Source organism: Cyprinus carpio, chromosome B2, assembly GCF_018340385.1.
Source record: "Cyprinus carpio isolate SPL01 chromosome B2, ASM1834038v1, whole genome shotgun sequence".
NCBI lineage: Eukaryota > Metazoa > Chordata > Actinopteri > Cypriniformes > Cyprinidae > Cyprinus > Cyprinus carpio.
Window position 1 is genome coordinate 20,193,751 of NC_056598.1, and position 23,550 is coordinate 20,217,300.

The 23,550-nt window shown below is 35.4% G+C and overlaps 2 protein-coding genes across 2 annotated transcripts; one reads left to right on the plus strand and one right to left on the minus strand.

The window, feature by feature from the left end:
* Window positions 1-495: 495 nt before the first annotated feature.
* Window positions 496-12,049, plus strand: LOC109107932 (laminin subunit gamma-2-like). Its single transcript, XM_042718566.1, has 22 exons — window positions 496-746; window positions 2,807-2,983; window positions 4,031-4,154; window positions 4,232-4,374; window positions 4,463-4,594; window positions 4,685-4,874; window positions 5,123-5,235; window positions 5,329-5,544; window positions 5,633-5,809; window positions 6,114-6,347; window positions 6,730-6,866; window positions 7,445-7,601; window positions 7,679-7,884; window positions 8,064-8,143; window positions 8,553-8,690; window positions 8,815-8,959; window positions 9,131-9,280; window positions 9,436-9,550; window positions 10,108-10,304; window positions 10,465-10,623; window positions 10,728-10,827; window positions 11,382-12,049. The coding sequence occupies exons 1-22, from the start codon at window positions 551-553 to the stop codon at window positions 11,633-11,635; spliced, it is 3,540 nt and encodes a 1,179-aa protein (XP_042574500.1). The 5' UTR covers window positions 496-550; the 3' UTR covers window positions 11,636-12,049.
* Window positions 12,050-13,328: 1,279 nt separating this feature from the next.
* On the minus strand, window positions 13,329-20,735 carry LOC109107933 (nicotinamide/nicotinic acid mononucleotide adenylyltransferase 2-like). The gene is made up of 11 exons (XM_042718567.1): window positions 20,509-20,735; window positions 18,465-18,553; window positions 17,305-17,372; window positions 17,030-17,108; window positions 16,828-16,945; window positions 16,667-16,747; window positions 15,884-15,928; window positions 15,378-15,454; window positions 14,320-14,421; window positions 14,109-14,176; window positions 13,329-14,032 (listed from the first exon to the last, which is right to left on the minus strand). The coding sequence occupies exons 1-11, from the start codon at window positions 20,591-20,593 to the stop codon at window positions 13,930-13,932; spliced, it is 915 nt and encodes a 304-aa protein (XP_042574501.1). The 5' UTR covers window positions 20,594-20,735; the 3' UTR covers window positions 13,329-13,929.
* Between the last annotated feature and the right edge of the window lie 2,815 nt (window positions 20,736-23,550).

Sequence of the window (23,550 nt, forward strand, 5' to 3'; positions counted from 1 at the left end):
TATATATATATATATATATATATATATATATATATATATATATATATATATATATATATATATATATATATATATACGTATATATAATTGCGTAAATTTGTTTTAATGTTTTATACTTGACATTTTAGAGTCATTAAATCAGTTTTTATTTTAGATAATGCTATTTATGTTTTCAAAAATACATGGACATGAATTTTAATAGCGTACTACATTATTTAAATTGGTTTATCTAATTTGTGTCTTCTTCTGCCTGTTGTTTTGTGTATCACTTTATTAATAAGAGTACTATGGAACTATCACACACAGCCTCAAGCATTAATATCCTACTTTTAATATCATAGTGCACACTCAGATCCAAATAATCTGAAGAATTGATGAACAATGAGTTTAACTGTTCTGGTGCTGTGGTTAAAGGCATTTAATCAAACACGTCTTTATGATACATTTCCTATCACGCACATACGCTGTGTGAATGATTCACTCATGAGTAAATGCACCGTCGAGACAAGGAGCTCGACGCGCCCGCGCTTGTCAGGTGGGAAGCTTTTAAATGCGCGCGCGGGGATCAGCTGTCCATCTCATCTCACGGAGGACTAACGGACCGCCAGTATCCGTAATATCCACCACACATTATAAAACAGAGAACGCGCCATCGAATCTTGTTTTTTGGATGTGGAAAATGAAGATCGGTTGGGTCTTTCTTTGCGCGGTTTGCATCTGCTCTCCAGTTCACTGCACAGTCCGATGTAAGTAAAGTTATTCTGCTGGCATATTGATTCATTTTTGACATTATGATAGTATGTTGACAAGTGCTAGACTACGTTAGTGCTTAATCTTGAGTGATTTGTGAGCATGGCTTTTTTAACTTTAGACAGTTTTCAGAATTAATTCAGTTCAGCAAAGCTACTTTAAGGTGTGACAACTAGCAAAATAAGTTTGGATAGGCTATTTACTATTTCTTCATATTTTTCTGTTTTCTCTTTTATATTTTACAATGTAAAATGGTATGGTAGCTGTTGGGTATCGTATTTTAAAGAAGCACTAGCGACAAGTGATCAGAAAGCGCATTTAATCTGTATTTCCTATAAATTATAATTACAGTATACAGTGAACTGCAGTGTAACAAAGACTACTGACAGAGTTATTGACTCATCAGATCATAATAATAGTCTAATCATAACCACAATGCTCATAATCATAGTGATAAGGAGAAAATCTGTTAGCCAGATAGGCTACGATCAGCATGATTTAAATTGTAACAATGGTTATGATTGTCCTGGCCAAGGCTACTTCTAGTCAACTTTTCCCCGCAAACTCTTAAATAATTCAAAATTCTATAATTATTATACATGCAGTTTTTATGACAAAAGTTTTTTTTTTTTTTTTTTTTTTTTTTTTTTGTAGTTTAAAAAAACATTTTATAGAGAACAATTTAATTGTAGCCTAATTCTTTGTAAACATTCGATACAGTTGCGTCGCGTCCTGATGCTTTTTTGGCGTCTTGCGCATGCGCGCCGCTTTAGGACGCCTTGTAAACTAAAAAAGAAAGAAACAAACAAAAAGCTATTTTCCATTTTAACATTATTTCCATTTCCAGGACATTCATTTTGCTTTTTTCCTAAAAGTCGTTGTAAATCTCTGTAGTGGTGAACAGGAGACTACAGCAAATATGATTTTTGGATTCCCATTTGCTCTAGCAAAAGATTAAAAAGTACGATAGCATTTTCAAGACTTTCCAAAAGAGGAAAAATACAGAGAGACTGATTATGGCAGTCAGAAGAGAGAAATATATCACATTTAGAGTCTGTGCCTTAGCCTTAGTATTAGAAACACCCCTGAGGCTGTGTTAAGTAGGTTTTTTTTTTCTTTTTTCTTTTTCTTTTCTTTTTTTTTTTTTTTTATCAATGTAGGCTACCTAATACAAGTGGTGTTGTAATATGCAATAATAATAATGATTATAAAAAAACTTTTAAAAAGAAAAACTTTCTGAAACTGGAAACACAACATCACAGTTTATGTGAAAAATTAAAATAATGTCCTGGGGCCCTGTAAGTCTAACAGCTGGGTAGTTTTGTCTCTCACTGAGAGGCTGTTGTTGCTGTCTGCCTGTGTTGCTCACCTGTGAAGGACCCTGATGTTGCCCCGTTAGGAGGAATGGAATGCCTGTTCTGAGTGGATGAGGTTTGGTTCATGCTGACTTCACATTACCTCATTTTACCTTTCCGTTAAATTACTTACAAGAGTGAGCTTGTCCTACCCACAAAGCCAGTCTATTATCTAACATCCATTATCATAGGGCTGGCTGAACATGGACTAGGTTGTTTTTTTGCAGGTAATCCTACATGATCTAATGTGTATACACAGCTGTATTTCTTCTTCCCTTTTAAAAGTTGTCCACTCCTGGTTGTCCGGAGTATTTTTCAGATACTTGTTGATCCTCAGACATGTGTGGTTTTGTTATTGTATTCTTCGATAGCTTATGGTTTGTGGGTTTGAGTAATTGTCTGTATAATATCCTGGAGAGTGATTGAATATGTCTTAGGGTGGAGTGTAATTTTCTGCATTTGTGAAAATTGTTTGTTTTTATAGGTATAAGACGGTCTTTAGATGTTACTTTCCCATGCTCACAGCGATACTACTAAAAACTCGACTGGCGCCAGTTAACTTTGACAATTCTTTTCAAAGACTGTAAAATATCTACTTATTCAGCACATTCCTTAACCACAGAACGTATTTGTAGGTTCCTGCTTTGAATAGGGAAAAGTTATTGACACCAAGTAACCCATCTTGGCATGTTGTTTTGCAGCCTCTGGTGCATGTTCATGTCATGGTAAGGCACAGTACTGCAGAGAAGATCGCCTGGGACTCTACTGTATAAACTGCCAAGGAAACACTGAAGGGCGGCACTGTGAAAACTGTAAGGAAGGATACTACCACCAGAGAGCAGGAGACAACTGTGTGCCCTGCAACTGCAACACTGCAGGTGAGCGGCTACTTTAAGATTAAGTGTCATTTTTTTCTTTACCAAAAGAGAGTTCTTACAAAAATAAAAATACATTTAATTTCCCTTTATGTTCTAAGTCATTCAGGAAAAGAATTGTCATTTTTTTTGGATGAACGATCACAGGGGTTCCCAAAAATTTTTTTAAGTGCCCCCTGAGAACTTAAGATGAGAGGGGTTCCCAAAAAATTTTTTATTGCATGTTCATGGTCCTTTAATGGTCAAAATTATATCGCAACTACATCATCACATATTATGGTATGACCTTTCATCTCCTATAAATTTGTATCTATATTTCTAAAAGTATATATATAGACTTTTTTTTTATAAATTATATTACAATTTCAGTTTTATTTCAAATGTAATTAATTATTAGCTTTTCATCTACTAATGGAACCCCTTAGTTTGCCACGAACCCCCAGGAAAACCTGCTTTAGAATATTATATAAATAATATAGACTGATTTCATCAAAAACTAATTTCTTAAATTAAAATTTATTTTACTAATGTTTCAGAATCTGGCCCCAAAAATATTTCAATCACACTTAAAAATGTCTCAGTTCCATTGTATTAGATGCAAAATATCAAACCAAGCAGCACCTGCAGACTAATTATGCCAGTGCTTTTTTTTTGTTAGTTTTTTTTATTTTGTTTTCCAGAATTGACTTTTCTGAGATACCTTTTAATAAATTTTTAAACCCATTTGTCCCAAGGTAGTTTTCGTGGTATGAAGTCAGTTTCCCTCAAGTTCACACTGTCTTAGCAGAATAGCTATCGGTATAATGAATCATATTAACATATGAACATGTTCCTTAAATTTAACAACCAAGATTGTTTCATTATTAAAAATGTATTTTGATTGAAAGGTGTGCTTGTGCTAAATTTTGTTTAAATAAATGATTCTTGTTTTGCTATTTTGTTATGTAATGAAAATATGTTTGTCCATTTTTAAAATGCATTTTCAAATATTTGTGGGCACACCCTATATAGTAAATTATAAGCAAAATGCATATACTTTGTTCTGTTCAGGTTCTCAAGGACCAGGGTGCAACAATGAGGGACGGTGTACCTGTAAACTAGGAGTTTATGGAGACAAGTGTGACCGCTGTCGTGGTGACACTCCAGTCACTGCCAGTGGATGTGAGCCTTTGAGGTAAGAACAGTGAGCCTTGCATCTCTGACTTGTATCTAAATATAACTATGTCAATAATCAATGTTCTTCTTATGCAGGCTAATCTGTAGGTCACGTAACAGCGGCCGTCTCACAGATAATACAGAGGAGTGCCTGCCCTGCTTTTGCAACGGCCACTCAAATGTGTGCTCCTCAGCTGAGGGATATTCCATTTACAACATCACTTCAACTTTTGAAAATGGTGAGTTGATGTGTAATCTCTGATGTTTTAGTAAATCACATTTGGTTTTAGATGTTGATTTAAAGCAATTGTTTGTCTGGTTTCACAGGACCTGAGGGCTGGCGAGCCGCCACTGCTCAAGGTGTGAACCCTTCACAAGTGCAATTCAGATGGTCTTCTACTCACAAAGACATTGAGGTTATCTCTAAGGAGATCCTTCCTGTTTATCTGTTAGCTCCAGGTTTGTTGATTATATTTTCTATTACTTTTTTTTTGCAATTAGTGATGTATTGACATTTCATTGACTCCTGTGCTTCTGTGTTTAATGTAGCATCCTACCTGGGGAATCAGGTGTTGAGCTACGGTCAGACGCTCGGCTTCTCTCTGCGTCTGGACAGAGGTGTCCGTCGTCCTTCCATCTCTGATGTTATCCTCGAAGGAGCAGGTCTTAAGGTGTCTGCTTCGCTGGGAGATTTGAGGACGGTGGTTCCCTGTGCCAAGAAAGTCGCCTACACATTCAAGTGAGTCACATCATTTTTAATAACTAGATCTTTGCGTTTTCTAAAGAAATGTAAGTGTTGCTTACCTTTCCCTTGTTCCTGCTTCTGTTTAAGTCTATGCATTTTTTTAGGGATACATGGTACTGTATATGGGTACCATATCAGTTATTGACCAATTTTAGGGGTGTTTTGATTGTTCTGTTTGTATACAAATGTGACAAATGACTGAGTCTGATAATAAATCTTCTAATACATATCATACTTCATAGACTGGACGAACAGCCTAGCAGCAAATGGAAACCACAGCTCTCATCCAAAGAATTTCAAACACTTCTGAGCAACCTTACAGCCATTAAAATCAGAGGAACATTTGGTGAAAATGGTGGGTGTATCATTGAGATGCATTGTTGGAAACAAGTGCATACATAACATAATAATACAGAATAAAAGAACTGTATATCTGCTTTCACAACAGGACGTGGTTATCTGGATGATGTGTCTCTGGTGTCAGCTAAACTGGGTCCCGGCACCCCTGCCACCTGGGTAGAAAAGTGCAGATGTCCTGCTGGTTATGATGGACTGTTTTGTGAACGCTGTGCCACTGGATACAGGAGACGTTTCCCTGGCCAAGGCCCCCAAAGCCCGTGTGATCCCTGCTCCTGTCAGGGTGGAACATGTGATCCAGAAACAGGTTGGTTATTTTAGCGTTTAACCCATGTTGGTGTTTTAGTTATGAAGAAAAGTCTGAGCTGAGAAAGGTGGATTTGTTGTGTTTACAGGAGGCTGTTACTCGGCTGATGAGATACCAAATCTGCAGATGTGCCCTAAAGGTTATTATGTAAACCGCCAACAGTCCAACTCCTGCCAGAAGTGTCCTTGTCCCGAGGGAGAGGCTTGCTATGTTATTCCAGGAACCCAGGAGGTGAAGTGTGCTCGCTGTCCCCGGGGGACTACAGGTGAGGAACACGGAGTAAAAGAACAGGCAAACATGATGCAGATGTTCTTAAAGGGATAGTGCACACAAAATTGAAAAGTCTGTTATTATGTACATGTATAATAAAATAATTGGCTCTGTTTATTTGTAAAATGTCAAAAGTACTGTAAAAGTAGGATTATAAAAGTCAATTCATTAGTAGAACATTAGTTGAAATTTAAATGGAGCTATAAAATAACTGTGAATCTTATTTCTGTATGATTGTAGACTACTACTGTTAATCATAATGGAGGGATTCCTCATATTTACTAATAACATTTTTTTAGGCTCTCGTTGTGAAATCTGTGATGATGGTTTTTATGGAGACCCTCTGGGAGAGTATGGTCCTGCCAAACAGTGCCAGCCTTGCCAATGTTTTGGCCATGTGGACCAGAACGCTGTCAACAACTGTGACCGCCGGACAGGGGAGTGTCGGAAGTGCTTGAATCACAGCACCGGCCCCAAGTGTGAGAACTGTGAAGATGGATACTACCACAGTTACCCCACAGAGCCATGTCAGGGTATGAAGAATAACTAGAACTGTCACAAGCCTGAATATACAACACGCTTTTACGCCCAACTCGTCACATATTGACGCTTGGTCAGGACCTCTTGGCATCGCTTTTTGATGCTCAAGATACCCCTTTAGCGTCATTTTTTAACAAACAGGGATATCCTTTTAGCGACACTTTTCGACGTGCAGGGTTCTCCATTGGGTTTCTTCTTATTTAAAGAAATGGAGGACCCTGCACATCAAAAAGTGACGCCAAAGGGTCCTGATGAAGCATCAATGTGTGACGAGTTGGGAGTGAGAATGTGTTTGAATATAATGTTGCTAAAGAAGTGAAATGCAAAATCCATAACAGTGAAAGTCACCTCAGTTTTGCTCTTTTCTCCCTGTAGCTTGTAACTGCAACCGACAGGGTTCTGTGTCAAATTCATGCAATGATAGAGGACAGTGCAAGTGTAAGGAAGGTCACGATGGACTCAGGTGTGACAAATCAACATGTCCTTCCTGCTTTAACCCAGTCAAGAACAAGGTAAGACATTGCAGAACTCAAAACAAACATAAAGAAAACAAACGAATACAAATATTTGTATGATATGAGATGTAATGTACATGAAATGAAAATATATTTTAAAATATAATATATATATATATAAATCTAATATAAAATATGTGTGTGAATGTGCGATTTAACCATGAGAAAATAATGATCATTTGATATCATGTCAAAATAAGCACTTTACATTCTACTCTGTGTGAAAGAAAAAATGAGTGAGTCCTGCTGGATTTGATGATTGTTTATTATCTGGAGAGTGATATAACGGTATGATGCTTTGAACACCGCTTGTGTGGGTGGAATTAAATGTGCTGTTTTCCCAGGGACCACCAGCATGCACAGAATCTGACTGTTGTTAACTCTAATGCATTTACCAAATCTGTATAACAAGAGAGAAAAAAGCCTGTTCACTCAAGGTTAAAAATGATTGGAAACATTAAAGGATGGCATTTGCTGTAGTGTTGGATCCAATCATTGCAAACCTGTTAAAGTAGAGATATATGAACAAATGTTGATGGCAAATAAATGTCAAATGTTGTGTTTTTTTTAATCAGATAGAGGTTTATGCAAGACAGCTGCAAGAAATGGAGGATTTATTTAAAGGAATTGGAGGTGTTGATGCTCCAGTCAACGATGCTCAGATGGAACGGGCTATTAGGGCCGCAGAGGTCATGGTGCAAAACCTGGAATTTAGAGCAGATGAACTCACAAGTATGAAAATCCTTTTTTTATCTTGTCTAATTAATTGTGTCTAGCTAGTTTATTAAATACTTTTTTATTCTAAATAGATACAGAGAAACAGCTTCAAGATAAACTGGCGAGCATTAGCCGATCCCAGCTGAGAGAGGACAGAAAAATGGAGGCTTTGTTGACAACAGTGGATGGGATCAGAAACAAGGATCAGCAGTACAGAACAGAAGTTTCAGAAATCCGTAAACTCATCAGTGAGATCAGGTTAAAACTGCAACAGGCCAAACGGGACATCCAACAAGCTGTGAGTATTTCATTATTATATTTATATGGTTGTTATATTAATATGGGTGTTTTATTAGCTTTAGGTTTTCAGCTGAATGTTTCAGCCTAACTATTTCAGCCTAACTATCACATAGAGGGTTAATAAAGGTATAATCATTGTTTTGAAAATCTCAGCATTTCCCTGTATGTCTATTTCAGGAGTTTCCCTCAGGTGATGCGGCGCCAGGCACTGACACCTTGTCTGATTTGGTTCTGAGAGCTGCTGATCTTGCTGAGCAGTAAGTCATGAGTTATTCTCAAATGCCACAAACAGTGAAACAACACAACATGTTGTGATCTATAACTGAATGCGCACTTTCTTAGCCAACAAAAGCATTAATAGCTTTCCAGCAGTTTCACATTAAAATGTGGTTCTGAACTGTTTTTGCTTTAGCACTCAGACTATATAGGAAACATGTGAAGACATTTTTATTGTACAAAATTAAAAATCATAAATAAAAGCTATCTTAACTATGCATGATTATTTATTTGCATTTAGCATTGTTTTTTCCCTTGCTGTCCATGCTAAGATAGTCGAGAACCATTGCATTAAAAAAGCCTTTAATCACTGAATAGACTTGCACGTTACATTTCATCTTTGTTGTGCATCCAAAATATGTGACTGACTGAACAGTGTTTTCTTGCCAGGCACCAAGGTGAGTCAGTGACAGTGGAGACCATTGCAGCCAATTCTCTAAGAGAATCTGAGAAAGCCCTAGATCTCATCCGTGGTGTCATCAGCCGAGAAAATAAGGTCAAAGACGAGTTCAGGGACCTCAAAAAACAGTAAGTTGCTTTTGTATTAGAAACACTGTTAAACCAGATAATTTTCTCCACAGTACCGAAGTGTTTACCATCATTGTGCAGAGATGAAGACTGTGACCTTACTTTCTAATGATGTTGTTTTCAGGTATGAAGCAGATGTAACTAAAGTGCTTGACATGGATAGGAAGGCCGTTCAAATTACTGATGCAGCTGGAAAGGAGAGCAGAGTGGCTCAGAACACTCTCAAACAGTTATCTGACCTGGAGAGGAAACTTCCAAAACCCTTGACGGTAGTCAATCTGAATTGAATATTTATGTTTATAGAAGAGTTTAAGTAAAAATAGGGGAATACAGTCTTTGTTCGTACCCCCATTCACTTCCACATAATGTTTGCTGTTCATACTGGAGTTTACAAAAATATAAAAAGAACAGTGTGTACTATTATCTTTCTGTTTCTGCAGAAGGACATTGCTGGTGTGGTTTCCAAGTTCGACGGTCTGAAGGGTATGGTGGAGGGCAATTTATCACAGTACCAGGACTTTCAGCAGTATATGCTCAATGAGCAAAAAGAGACAGCTGATCTGTTCAATAAGGCCAAGAGCTTCCAACAGGTAAGCCTGATCCTCTGTTAAACATTCCTGAAAGTGTAGATGTTCAGAAACCATTAATTACAAAACAATAACAATATAGTCAACCAAGATATTGCAACAAGATTTATATATCTCTGTGCAAACATTGACATTTAATTGTTTTTGCTTTATTTAAGGTTCAAGACAAACTTTTTGACCGGGCAAATGCAGCTGAAGCAATTAAAAATAAATCTCTGGAAATCTTTGCCAACAACAAGGATAGTCTGGATAAGACACTAGAAACACTCAAAGGTAAGGATAAACACTAGACTTCTACAAGCTGTTAAATATTATGGATGCACTACAGATGAAGAGTTTGTCACTCAAAAGGTCTGTAAGGTTTTTTAATATTTTTGAAGGAGTCTCTTATGCTAACCAAGGCTGCATTTATTTGATTAAAAATACTGTAAAACAGGAATGACTGCCCCAGAATAGCTATAAAGATCATTTCATCTGCATTCCCTGTTACAATAACTGTGTTCTATTTTAATATATTTTAAATGTCATTTATTTCTGTGATGGAGATGCTATTTTTTTAGTAGCCATTACTTCCAGTCTTCAGTGTCACATGATTTTTCAGGATTCTCTGATGAATAGGAAGTTCAAAAGAACAGCACTAATTAGAAATAGAAATCTTTGTATCATAATAAACTTGTTTGCTGTTACTTTTGATCATTTTAGTGCATCCTTTCGGAATAAAAGTATTCATTTTAAAACAGTTCTTACAATTCTGTCATTATTTAAACTATCCAACAAAATTAACCTTAACCCTTTAAAAATATGAATTTCTCTGTTGTGTCTTTACTCAGGATTTGATGACCAGATCAGTGGGAATAAGAAACTGGCAGATGCCGCTATTAAAAAACTTCCTGACATCAATGCCACCATCCAGAAGGCCATAGCTGACAACATTAAGACTCAGGACATTCTGGATGCAATGTCTCCTCACTACAGAGATGCTCAGGATACTATCGACACTCTTACAAGCACTGCAACCAAACTGGAGGTATGCAAACAGTATTTGTGCCATTGCCATTATTATGTCGATTTCACAGAGAGACCAGTTCAATTCCTCTCAATGTCTGTCACTAGCTTTACTAAATGACCCGAGTTGAGTGGGTCTATAATTACTAGTCCTATACAGAAAATTGTGAATGTCTCCACAGGAAATGTCAGCTGCTCTTCCGCCCTCTTTGGATATTTTGGAAGCTGCCACTAAATTGAAAAAGGATGTGGATGGACTGAAAACAGGGGCTTCTGTAACTAGAGACAAACTGAATGAAGAGAAAAACAAGGCAAAAGCACAGATTACTGAAGCAAATAAAGTAAGAATGCCTGCCTACATAAAACTCTTTGATAAAGATACTTGAAATTATATGTAAATGTGGAGATGTATGCTAAAAAAAATTTTTCTTTGTTATTAAATCAGGCTGTCATGGAGTCCAGTGGGGCACTTCAAAATGCAAAGAATTCCAGGGATGCTGTTAGTGATACTTTAAAGACAATCACTGATATTATGAGCTCACTAGGTGAGTTATAACAATGATTCACTACATGCAACACAAGCAGTTTATATAATATTATTGTATTAATATCTTGAATTAGCTTTTGTTCAGTGTGTTTTCCTTTTATCCAGTTAAAGGTTTAGTCATTTTGTTACGTGGTTTTGTCATTTTTAGCATATTTTGTTCATTTTCTATTTAGCTTTAATTTATTTTTACTTCAATTTTAGTGGTATTTCGACTTAAACTGATTTTATTTCAGACTAGGCAGTGTTTTTCAATTTTGCTAAAGTTTTTTCTCTTTTGTTTATATTTTAGTTTAGATTTATTTCAATTAACAAAAACTATTTTAATAGTCTATTTTAGTAAGATAAAATACATTTTGTGGTAGCACTTGTTAAGTGTGACAAGCTTTGACAGAGAATCTTAGTCTTTTCTATAATATATTACTTAAAACATTTGATAATGGCATGACGGAGGCAGAACTAAAATATTATTTCTTGCTAAATCTATTTTTTTAAATCCAATTTTTTATCCCAGTGATGAGCAAGGATTCACATGACTGTAATACTGTTTTCCAGGAACTTCTGGGAAAATTGACGACACACGACTGGCTGAACTAGAGGACACCGTCACTAAAAGCCGCAGCCGCGTGGAGAAGGAGCTGAGGCCCAAACTCAGGGAGCTGGAGGAGAAGGAAGCCCAGCAGAGAAACACCATTGCAGGCATGATCAAAGACATTGACACCATCCTGGCTGACATTGCCAACTTAGAGGAGATCCGTAAAAGCATTCCCAATGGCTGTTTCAACATACCACCTATTGAAAGGCCGTAAAGGCTTTGGGTTACTGCAGGACCAAATCACAATGTTACATAGTTTAATCTATGAACTTACTGGCACTACTTTTTTAACTAAAGAGTGTTTTTTGTCATAACATGATTTTGTACTGTGTGAGAATTTTTTTGTATTTATTTTTTCAGTTTAATTTGTTTTTCTAATTTTGAAAATTATTACTGTGAAGTCTGAAATGAGGTAAATGATATTTCTGTTTTGCATGAGTGCCAAAGATATTTCATTTTGGATGATTAATAGATAAATATATACCATATCTGATAATAAGTAACATCCAGTTGCTTCTCCATCTGCTTCAGCATCTAATGAAAAATACACAAAAAGAAATGCACAAACTAACAATTCTCATTCTTTTTTGTTCTGTTCTGTTTTATTAAATTCAGTATTGTCATCAAAGACATGAGTTATTTTCAATGCAACATACTTTTTCAGTTTTAGAATGCTTATTGATTAGCCACTATAAAGTAGAAATATATTCAAATAAGACATTACGCAGACATAATAACACATGCTTTACACCATAGACAACTAACTGAAAAAATGAATCATATTAACCTCTAAAATTAATCTACAGTTTTAGCATCTCAAAAACAGAACCTTATAATGTTACATGGTGTTATATACTGTATGTATACAAGGAGATTTATCTCTATAATCAATTTAAAAGCAAGAGGGCAATAAAAACACAAGAAACAAACAATATCATCAACAATATCTATTTTTGTTGCTTGTGATTTTGAATAAAAGCATGAAGAACGCAAGGAAGCAGTGAGGGTTGTAGAACTACAGAAGAATGCAGCATGCCAAAACCATGACATTTTTTTTTTGTGGTGTATTTCCCACAATTTTTTTAAATGAATTTACATTGAGAGAAAATTGTCTTCTAGTGATTCCTGATACTCTAGTTGCTATAGTGACTGCTCAATGAAAATGGAAAAAAAATCATGATTTTATGTTGATATAAGCAGTGAGGTATCAGTGTGTTTAATAGTTCTCTGTATATTAGAGAAGTATAATCCATTCAATAATGAAATGGGGTGTTATATTTCTCCTTTAACGTATGTGACAATGAACATGACCAACAGCAGGAACAGTGAACCTAGTAAACGCTGGGAATGAAGTGGTTACAGTTACAATCTCAATATTTTTATAGGCTTTACAGTTTTGAAGATTACCATTCTGGCTTCTAGTTTCATTCACGAAAAGTCTCTGGTTACAATGATCAGTTTTACCTGAGACTAAAAGCTTTATATGAAAAACAATAATCACAGTACTATATTGAAGTCTTCTTTATATCCTAAAGCCGGAGCCTCCCATAAACTAGCAAAATCAATTATGCACAATATACATCATTCGCTGAATCTGTTATTCTTCTCATCAAATACACTTTGATTCATTTATAAAGGTTGTGTTAGATGTGCAGCAGACTGACATTTCATGTCAGCTCAAATCATAATTTAATCATTTAAAGGATATGTTCCAACTTTAAAAAGAGTTTAAAAGCATACTTTTTTTTGTCATCTCTTCACAAAACAAGCAAAAGCGCAAGGAATCTCATCCTGAAACGAATGGTTTGATGCACAGGCAGTTTACTAGACATCACATCTGTGGCATGTTAGCAGGTTAATGTCGAGCAAAAGGAGCTGTGGAGAAGTAAATGTGCACGAAAGCAAAGTCAATGAAATCGCATTCTTTAATGTGCAACCAAATACTCCACGTATACATGAATGCACATTGAAGACAAAACATTGAGGCATAATACAGTATATGAGATGGTCTCTGTACATACAGTTGATTGATGAGTAGAAAATGTATTTAGAGATGAGATGAGTCTAAGCACGGTTTTTTGCAAACACTGTAACCACAGACTACGGTCTACGTGGTATTTTAAACACTCGTGCGCTGAAAGAAAACCCTTAGGCATGCAACTACAAGAACAGAGTGCATTAAATCAACAGCAAAGACCGACATTATAGCAGGCAATGAATTATCTAATTCAATCAAAAACACTCTCTTTCTCTGTCATAGTGGCAGCGAGGCTCTCTCCTCTTCCTCCTATTGGGCACCAAAGCCCACCCAGTCCCTTAAAGCTGATTGGTGGAGCAGATCCCTCAGGCACAGTGCTGTACATCCCAGTGAGACACGAGTAAGAGGGGAGGACAGATTAATGCTCCTCTACATGGAAAAGCAGTGGTAGCACAGGAGGATTATACTCTAGATTACACAAGGAGAGACAGACAGGGATGACTGACGGCTCGGAAGTGGACTTCTCCTCCCTATCCAGAAGCATTGATGTAGAGCTGACTCTGCAGGATGTAGTCGATGACGGGCTGGCTCAGGTAATCCACCACGTGACCGTCGCCGTGCTGAAGAGCCAGTCTGGTGAGGAGAAAAGCAAGGGGGTTACGGTACAGAACGGTGAGATGAATTATATTTAGACGGTGAGAACATGCACCTGCTCTTAGTGGAACTGACGATTGACATCGGGTGGTCGATTTCATCCTTTACCACGATTATACTGTCCTGTGAGAGGAAAACCGAAGCTGTATAAATATCACAAAACAACAAATACACTCTAAACTGCATGCATTTACTGTGTACTAAAACAACTACTTAACAGTAAATAACTTATTAGGTTGTACCCCAAACTCCCCAAATAATAATACCTTATGTTTTCGAAGCACAGATGAATGGTTCATTATCCTTTCTGTGTCAACTCCATCCCGAGGAACCACCACTATCCCGAAATCCCCCACAATCACTTTCATCTAGAAAAATATTAGAATCACATATTCAGTTCAGTTTAACAAAACATATCTGGATTGGTATTAACAATGTTATGCTAAAGATAGATTGTTAGTGCCATAATTTAGAAATCAAAACTGATGCTATTTACTTTATTTATATGTTCCTATAGTCTTAATGTTTCATCAATGCATCAATGCATGCTATTCTGAAAAGTTGGTTCTAATTTCCTTAATCCATATCTTGCACAAAATTTTATATTTATCATTTTCTACAAATGTTAGCACTTTAGTATAATTAGTAACATTAACATATAAGTAGTATAATTAGTAGATAAAACTATAACTACAAAAATGCATGACTTATTATTCAAAAAATCTATATAAACTTACATATAAACTTTATTATTTTATTTTATTTGCCAAAGCAGCATTTCTCATTTTTTTATTTAGTTCAACTTTAGTTTAAATGTACTAAATGAAACTGAAATAAAAACGAACAAAAACTATAAAGACATATTTTCTTAGAAAACACTAATAAAAATGCCAAAAGACAACAAAATGACTAAAACTTTAACTAAAATTAAAATTAAAACAGAAAATATAAAAATAACAACTGATTCAAACTATAAAAGTATCTCAATGATACTAAAATAACATCTAGTAGTGTGGAAATCACAATTACATCATACTGCCAGTAGGTGGAGACAAGTGACACGTATCTTGACACAACTGATTCAGAACTGCATACAAGCATACTACTCCTAGTATTTTATTATCTTTCTATGGCAAAAGAAGTGAGAGTAGTATGCTAGTATGCTGTTCTGAATTCATCACGTGACTTCATTCAAAATCGTTCAAAACACAAATTCATGATTGAGTCATTAAATCGTTCGCTTAAAAGATTCATTTCGGCGACACTTGATTCTACTTTTGCTTCGACTGGAAGAAAAAGACAGCTAAAAGGAATTATATCTTACATCACTTTCGTTCCACAAGCCAGGGATGCAGAAAGATTCCAGGAGATCGCTGCCACAAAGGAGCAGGATACGCAACTCTGAACACACCACAATCACAGATCCACATCACACCATAAAAAACACAAGACACAGTAATGAGATGTTTTTCCTCCGCTGTGGGGGTAAACACAACAACTTTGATAAGATGAAAAAGAAACAAGTTACATTTTTCCCATGAGGAGGAAGAATGAGGCACTATACAGCGCACAGATGCCTTCTTCACAGTATATAGACAAACACCATCACATAGCTTAAGAAAGATTTTGACTGTTTTGTATATTTCTCTGACAGCCGTTTGTCTGTCTTTGTCTTATTTGATGTTATTTATATTTTCCTGAGGAGAAATATACAGTGAGTTTTTTTCTCTCCCTGAGCAAACTCAGTATTTTCTGATGATGACTCAAAGTGACAAGCAAGAACTGATTTGAAAACCAAAAACCAAGGCAAGGAAAATCACATCGTCTCACCAATTTCCTCGTAGCGCATTGCAGTACCAAGGTTGGCATTTTCGTCTGTTTAGAAAAAACAGAAGAGCATGGGAGGTCACAGGGATGATTGATTTATTGGAAAGACACCGGAGTCATGTCAAATTGATACACATCCTGTGTGAAGCTTATGAATAATTCAAAATAATTAAACAGAATTATGTGATTTTCACATGAACCAAACCAGAAAGCTGTGGCATATCTTTGTTACTGACATTTTTTTTTTGACACAAATTGAAAGGGGTTGAAATGTTGACATTAAAATTACATGCTTGAAAGTCTGGGGTGGTTAATTTAATGCATTCATTTGGTGTGATTACTTAAAAATGCAATAAAAAATTAACACAGTAGTTGAATAAATAAATAGACTTTTGTAATGTCTATTCAGTGGTTTTGTCTGTCATAATGTAAAGTTGAATGATCTAGGGATTTTTAACAAATATTTATATATGTGATTTATTGTGATCAGTGTGATTAATTCATTTGCATGTCATGTAATGAATACAGCTTTAATCAATTTTCCAGCCATTGTAAAAATTAAATAACATATGAAGGACTGCTTCTTCTATAGAATCAAAAATAAAAAGGCAATTGTGACAATACAGACTTTTTGAATAGCTAATTCTGAGTTTACATCTCTCAAAATGGAAACAAGCATAGTCGTCTGGGGGTTTGTTAGACTAGTTAACTAGTCAGTTACAAAATTAGTGTGAAATTAGTCATGGTAAACATCCCTTATATGTATATATGAATATACCAACTTACCAACAAAGGTAAAACGCTCCATGTGTGGGCGAACACAGCAAATTTTTCCCAGGCTTTCGCTCATCTTTCCCCAAAGCTTGACTGGAGAAAAAGAGACACGTCAATCATGAAATGCCTGTCCTTCAGAACAACAAACATCTGAACATTTAAAAATCACTTACTAGCCACAGACTTGTTAGCTTTATTTTGGTAAATTGTAGAAGTTTCATTTTGGGGCTGGCAAATAACAGGGGTTGTGGAAGGTGTGTTAACGTTGGACAGAATGCACCCTGTGACTCTCTACAGAGAAACAATGCAGCTTATTACTTTGAGATTGAGTACAAGTAAAAATTTGATAGCGTTCAGGCCAAATTTGAGACTAACCTTCATTAGGTCTCGGTGATGCTCCAAAACACTGCAAGTGGTCTGCCAGGTGTCCTGGTAGCATTCCCAAGGATCCACTCTGGAGAAAACCATAAATCCATCAAACATTTTATGTCCATTCTACAATATATATATATATATATATATATATATATATATATATATATATATATATATATACATATATAGCCAAAGGCTGCTGAAGTATATGTAAGTGCTGCATAGCATTCTTATGAAGGTGTATCTGAGATGCATTCTGACTGACTGACAGTTACCTGATCCAATCAGAAGACTGAACTGCCAGCTGACACATGGTGAGACGATGTCTGCTTGAGACAAGGCCCTAGAAAAGCAGAAAAGAAACCAAAACAAGGCAAAGTGAGTCCTCTAGGCTTCCACCTACCAATAAAGAGAATTTCTGAGCTTCAAACAATATTCTTAGGTTTACATCTGCTAGCTGAAAGAAGGAGAACCTATTTGATCAACATAATAGCTATTATTTTAGATAATCAGGGTTCAGAACACAATGATTTCTATAATTGTTTCTTTCACACGTGTAATAGCTCTCCCACCACATAGGATGTAAGTTGGAATGACTGAATCCTGCTTTATAAAGCATTTATTATTCATATTTTGAATAAAGAAGAAAACTAGGCCAAAGTTGTTTTTAATTCAGAGTTCTGTTGATATTGTTAAAGATGATTTGTATGATTCAGATTAAAACCTTTATTAAAACCATTGTTCAGCAGTGCAGCAATATGGAATCTCAGGTGGAAAGATTTCCCCACTCAGATTTCGTAACAGGTTCGAGTTGGTCATGCATATTCAGAGCAGTTACCAATAAAAACCTGTTTGATGACTTAAGTGACTATTATTTCAGCTGTGTAATAGACCTATTACTGTGTATTAACTGTGTAATAGACCTATAATAGACCTATTTCGACTGGAAAATTTTGTTAACGTGATGTAACAGTTCACTGTTTGTATGGAGATTTTGTGGGGACTCTTTCTGCAGGTTATATAGATACACCAGTAGATGGCATTAAGTGATAGTCTTAAGAATGATGATTCATTTTTAGGACACCAAACAAGTGTCTTTATGAATAAGTCACTGAATCATTTCCTCATTGAAAAACACTGATTCATTCAGGAACACCACTACTTGTATTGTTCAGAGATTTACAGTGGCGCTATGTATGAGCTATGTTAGTTGGCAAAGCAAACTGGTAATGTATCTATATAAAAACACGTTTTTCAATATCTACTATAACTTTTTGTTTATTAAACTGCAATTCTACATGTGACGTTGGCCTCAACATCGACATGGGTGTGATTATCTACAATATAAAAATCAATAGCACTCAGCTCCTTTTATATTGCTTAAATAAACTATACTAAAATAACTTTAGACCTTAAAACAAACAGATTATCTTACCGGTTTGCCATAGGAATCATGTACTGGTGAGATGATACCCCCAATCACAATGAATCGTCCTGTCTTGTGTAGGTACTCTCTGGCTTTTTCTGCAAACCAAACAGTTCACCTTATTATCTCAAGTGCATTTTTTGTTTTCTGTAACACACTTTATGCCATATTCTAAAGGTAGCTTGGATGATAGGAATTCTCTTAGAGACATAAAAAAGCGAAACAAGGCCTTTTAAGTGAGGACAGCACCTCTGTTTTAACAGAAATCTGTCTAATATAACCTCACACCCCCAGCCCCATCAAAATATTGACAGAAGTGAATGGAAGAAACAAGATCTCCTGCTGGGGAATATGAGGCAGACATAAAATAAAAAAATCTGAACATATCTCTAAAGAAAATATCTCTAGTGTGCAAAAGAAACTACAAAGAAAGGAAAAATGAGGCTACATACAACAAAAAGCAGAGGCAACAGAAACCATGATATTCAATACTTAATTAATGAAATGCGATAGCATTTAAGTGTATTATATTTAACTGTATTTTTAGTAGTATCAGATATCCAAGCGGTTCAGCATGATACTCCATCAGAAGCATTGCTCAGAATAAGCCATAAACCTGTTCTTATTTTTGTACCTCAATATATGCAAAGGCATGCAGCAGGAGAAGAAGGCTTAAAAATTGGGTCACGGACACACAGATGCTTTTGCTTCAAAGGAAAAACAGTGGAATTGTATTGATTAAACTGTGGTGGTGGTACTCCTCATGTTGCTTACACTTGGAAAAATACAGCTGCAGTAACTAAATTTAGGGAAAGTACCAAGCTCCTAAAGTTTTTTCCGTGCTATGTTTATTGGCACTGAAATGTGGAGATGGACGAGCCAATGGAAGAAATTTCTCTCTGAGTGTCTTTTACTTTCCCGCATGCACTCTTAGTTTCTATATCACAAACTGTATGATGGTATAAATCATGCTCTTCGGTGCAAACAGCCAAGCTTTAACCCTCATGTTCTTTTGAAATTTATATCAATAGATCTTTAGCATGTTCCTCTGACCTAATCAAACCCATAGGCAAACTGTTTTCAAAAAGCAGGCATGCAGTTTTTCAGACAAATTCTTAACATTCTTTCAATATTCTGTCATTATAGAAAATACAATGAAAGAAAGTAGTGAACATCTTAACGTGAAAATTCATTGCATTTATTCATGTTTTATACCTGAGGTCCCAAAACATGGGTTACATATCAGTATTTATTTTATTTTATTTTTTGTCAAAAATGTTTATGGAGCAGTGACTTTCTGTCTTAATTTTAATAATTATAAAATAAAAATTTTGACATATATATGTTCAATATATTGTGGTATAAACATATAAAACATTAATCAGAATACTGAATTGAAAATTAAACTAATTGTTCAATTAAGGACTTTCTTTTAAAGTAAAATGTAAACTAATGACAAACTGCGGTGATATGATCTTTACATTTTCAACCACTTTGGACTGTATTAAGAACAAAGAACAAAGTAAAGATGAATGTCTGAAAACTTGTCAAATCAAGCAGACAAGACAACTTATTTTGGGAAGTGAAATGAATGCAAACATTCATTCACATTCATTAACGTCATTCACATTACGTTTAATGTACAGATTGTTATTTGTCTTCACATAAACGCCATAGCAGAAGTAATGATTAATTACACTAGTTGAAATATCATAAATCAAAGTTATACTGCTTCCGTCCACAAAACCGTGGATGAATATAGCGATTTCTTTGCTAAACCTGCGTCTGCGCAGCACCACCACCATCTGAACCGAGAGATGATTTGATCATACTGGGTTTTGAGGCCGTCGCCCATTTCAGCACCTTCGCTCTGGACAGCGATCGACAATAAGAATTCACTACAGAAACATCTAATCGATCATCAAGCCGGACTTCACGATGTCTGAAAACATCACGGTCGCCAGGAACCCTTCACATACACATACAACACACGGCTGAATTAAAAATCAGCTCGCGCATCATCCACTCCCTACAGAACAGGCGAAATACTTACCGAACATATGAATGTGTCCCCTCGTGATGGGGTTGAAACTTCCACATGACAGCAAAATGACATGCGTTTTAGTGGTCTCCGTCATTCTGGTTGTGGTGATCTATCGTTTTTGAACATATGTCGCGGATTTTAAGGCCTTTTGTTTTGCTGTGAGATCGCAGCAAGAGGCGAGGTTCATTAGGCTGCGGCAGGCGCGAGAGGAAGAGCGTCACTACTGTGATCTGTTCCTGCGCACTTAAAGGAACATGCGCGTAAGCATGCGAACCAACGCTTTCGGTTCTGATTCACCTTAAAGATTCTATTTCCTCTAAACGATTCCGATTCTTCTAGTACTACTTATTTCAGTAGTCACATTAGAACATTTGACAGATCAGAAAATAAATGAATAAAATTACAGAAAAAAAGAGAGACGTTTATAGACGTTTGTATTTACTTTCAAACTTATGGCCATTTTTTTATATGTTGATTTCATTGCATTGTGTTTATTCCATTGACAAATCATGCAAATCAGGCTTTGTTATTGCAGTAGAACAAAGAAATAGATTATAAATAAATTAATATATTTTTTTAAATGAAATGATAGATAGATAGATAGATAGATAGATAGATAGATAGATAGATAGATAGATAGATAGATAGATAGAAAGATAGATAGATAGAATGTAAAACTGATAATATTTTAATTGATGTAAAATTGAAAAAAAAATGGACCACAAAATTGCTGAAAAATTGAGCTTCATTGCATTATATTTATTCCTAGAAATAACAAAGCCACACAAATGGTGTGGTTTGCTATTGTAGTAACAAATAAATTGAATAATAAATTAATATATTATTAAATAAATATGTGTTTTTTTCCAAGTAAAACTATTTAAATGTGATTATTGCTATTGCACAGTTTTACATCAGGTAAGGGCCAAATACAATATAGCTGTTTGAAAATACTACTTGATTAAAAATGAAAAATGCCACAGAATTAAACTGAGAGTGTTGTACTATAATGTGTATGCTTAAAAGGCAGAAAATTCCTAAAATGAACCTTTGGAAAAAATATTAGCCGAGACACATAACTGGGTGAGACACTTAGCCAGAAAATGGACACAAACTGTTTTTTCTGAACAGCTGTGCAGCTAGGCTCCGATCCCACGCAGCTGCTAAAAATAAAATAAAAAATAAACAAATATCATTAATGTCAACATTGTAAGAAAAAGTCTGTCTACTTACAGACTCTAAAACACAACAATGCATTGTTTGAATACAGTAAAACACCTGTGAAAAATCAATATGGAAAATTCCTTTAACACATTGTGCCTTATTTTTACAGACTTTTCTTAGAGGAGCAGAATGGCATCCCCTGTGGGCAAATTGCATTTGCACCCCATGTTTGTCAACACTAAAAATACATTCAATACACACATGTGCAGACAAGCAGCCAAGAGAGAAAGGCCAGTGGCCCTCATTAACACTGACTGCCTCTGTCTCAGACTAAAGATCCTATGGCTCTAAGAAGTGAATCATGGATCAATTTGGATTTGTCTCTCTCAGACTATTCTCGAACCAATCATAACTAGTCATTAGCACATACTGTCCAATATATTATGCAAATTTAATTTAAAGTCCAGCTGCTAAACCAAGCTGCTTGGACTAATTGCTTCTGCTTTTATTATTCTCATCTGTAAGTCACTTTGGATAATAGCATCTGCTACAGTCAATGAATAAATGTTGACAGCAAATATAGATATTTACACCTCTGTGCAGTTTTAAATCAATGCCTTTTTTCCTTAGTTCAGACTTAGTTGTATTCCATTTGGAGTCTTATAAAGAATTAGACTTAATTTTTTTCCTCACATATTTGGCATTGCATCAGTGATGTATTTATCAGCACGACGAACACTGTCCTTGATGACAGGCATTTGGAGCACTACAGTCACAGAGTGACTCATCAACTGCAAAACAAGCTCTCTAAAGCTCTCAAATGGGGAAAACAACTCAGTTTAACAAATCATTATGAGATATTATGCAGTTTTTTCAGTTGAAACTGTCTGTAATACACTTTGTAGGCTATAAGTATATGCATTTGTACAGTTTTGGAATATGGACTGTTTTGTGGCTGTTTAATTTGGCAGTGGGCTAGTTTTATGATGTATATCTGGCAACCTTGAGCATCATTCTTTTATTTGTTACACTTTTTTTCGTTATTTGTTAGAGAATACATTTTAAAATATATATTAGATGTTTAAACTCAGCAGAAAAGTTTCACAGTAGTAAATTTGTATTGCTTTCAGCGTGCATTTACATTTAGTCATTTAGCAGACGCTTTTAACCAAAGTGACTTACAAATGATGACAACAGAAGCGATCAAAACCCACAAAAGAACAATAATATGCAAGTGCTACAATTCTCGGTTAGCCTTGTACATGTAGCAAGGTTTTTATTTATATACACATATATATAACAAAAAGGAAACAAGTATAGAATAGAGAAAGAATAGAGAAAGCTAGTGTTAGGGGCCTATTTTTAAAAAAGAAAACAAGCATGGGGTTGGGTATTGTTTGAATTTGATTAATTCCAATACCGATTCCGAATCTTATCGATTACCATTTTTGATTCCAATGTGTTAAAATAAATTAAGTCAAACATTTTGATATTTGTGTCTCTTTTTGCAAAACATTTAATTGCTGCTGAACACCATGAATATCAATCAGCCAGCTACATAAAAACTGGACTCGATTAAGCTCTGTTTGTGTACAAATAGAGCTGCACAATTCTGGATAAATTAAGACTTTTTTTAAATGGAGGTTGTAGTTCTCTCACAATTTTGAACAAAAAAAATGGAATGAATGGGATGGGATGAATGGGATGATTCAATGATTCACTCAAGATTTACTTGTTTCATTACTGGATGAATCAATGTTTTTAAATGAATCTCTTGAATGAATGATTCAAAGACAAATACATTTTTAACAGCTCCTTTTCTCCAGCTAAAAATAAAAAAATGTGCACACAGGAATTGATAGGTAGAATTGAAATTTTAGAATAGTG

Coding starts and splice junctions, on each gene's coding strand:
- LOC109107932 (XM_042718566.1), top strand. CDS start 551: ATGCGCGCGCGGGGATCAGCTGTCCATCTCATCTCACGGAGGACTAAC. Junction 5,545..5,632: donor AACATGTGATCCAGAAACAG/GTTGGTTATTTT, acceptor TTGTGTTTACAG/GAGGCTGTTACTCGGCTGAT. Junction 9,551..10,107: donor GACACTAGAAACACTCAAAG/GTAAGGATAAAC, acceptor GTCTTTACTCAG/GATTTGATGACCAGATCAGT.
- LOC109107933 (XM_042718567.1), bottom strand. CDS start 20,593: ATGACGGAGACCACTAAAACGCATGTCATTTTGCTGTCATGTGGAAGT. Junction 17,109..17,304: donor CAGTCTTCTGATTGGATCAG/GTAACTGTCAGT, acceptor GGTTTTCTCCAG/AGTGGATCCTTGGGAATGCT. Junction 14,033..14,108: donor GTCAGTTCCACTAAGAGCAG/GTGCATGTTCTC, acceptor TCTCCTCACCAG/ACTGGCTCTTCAGCACGGCG.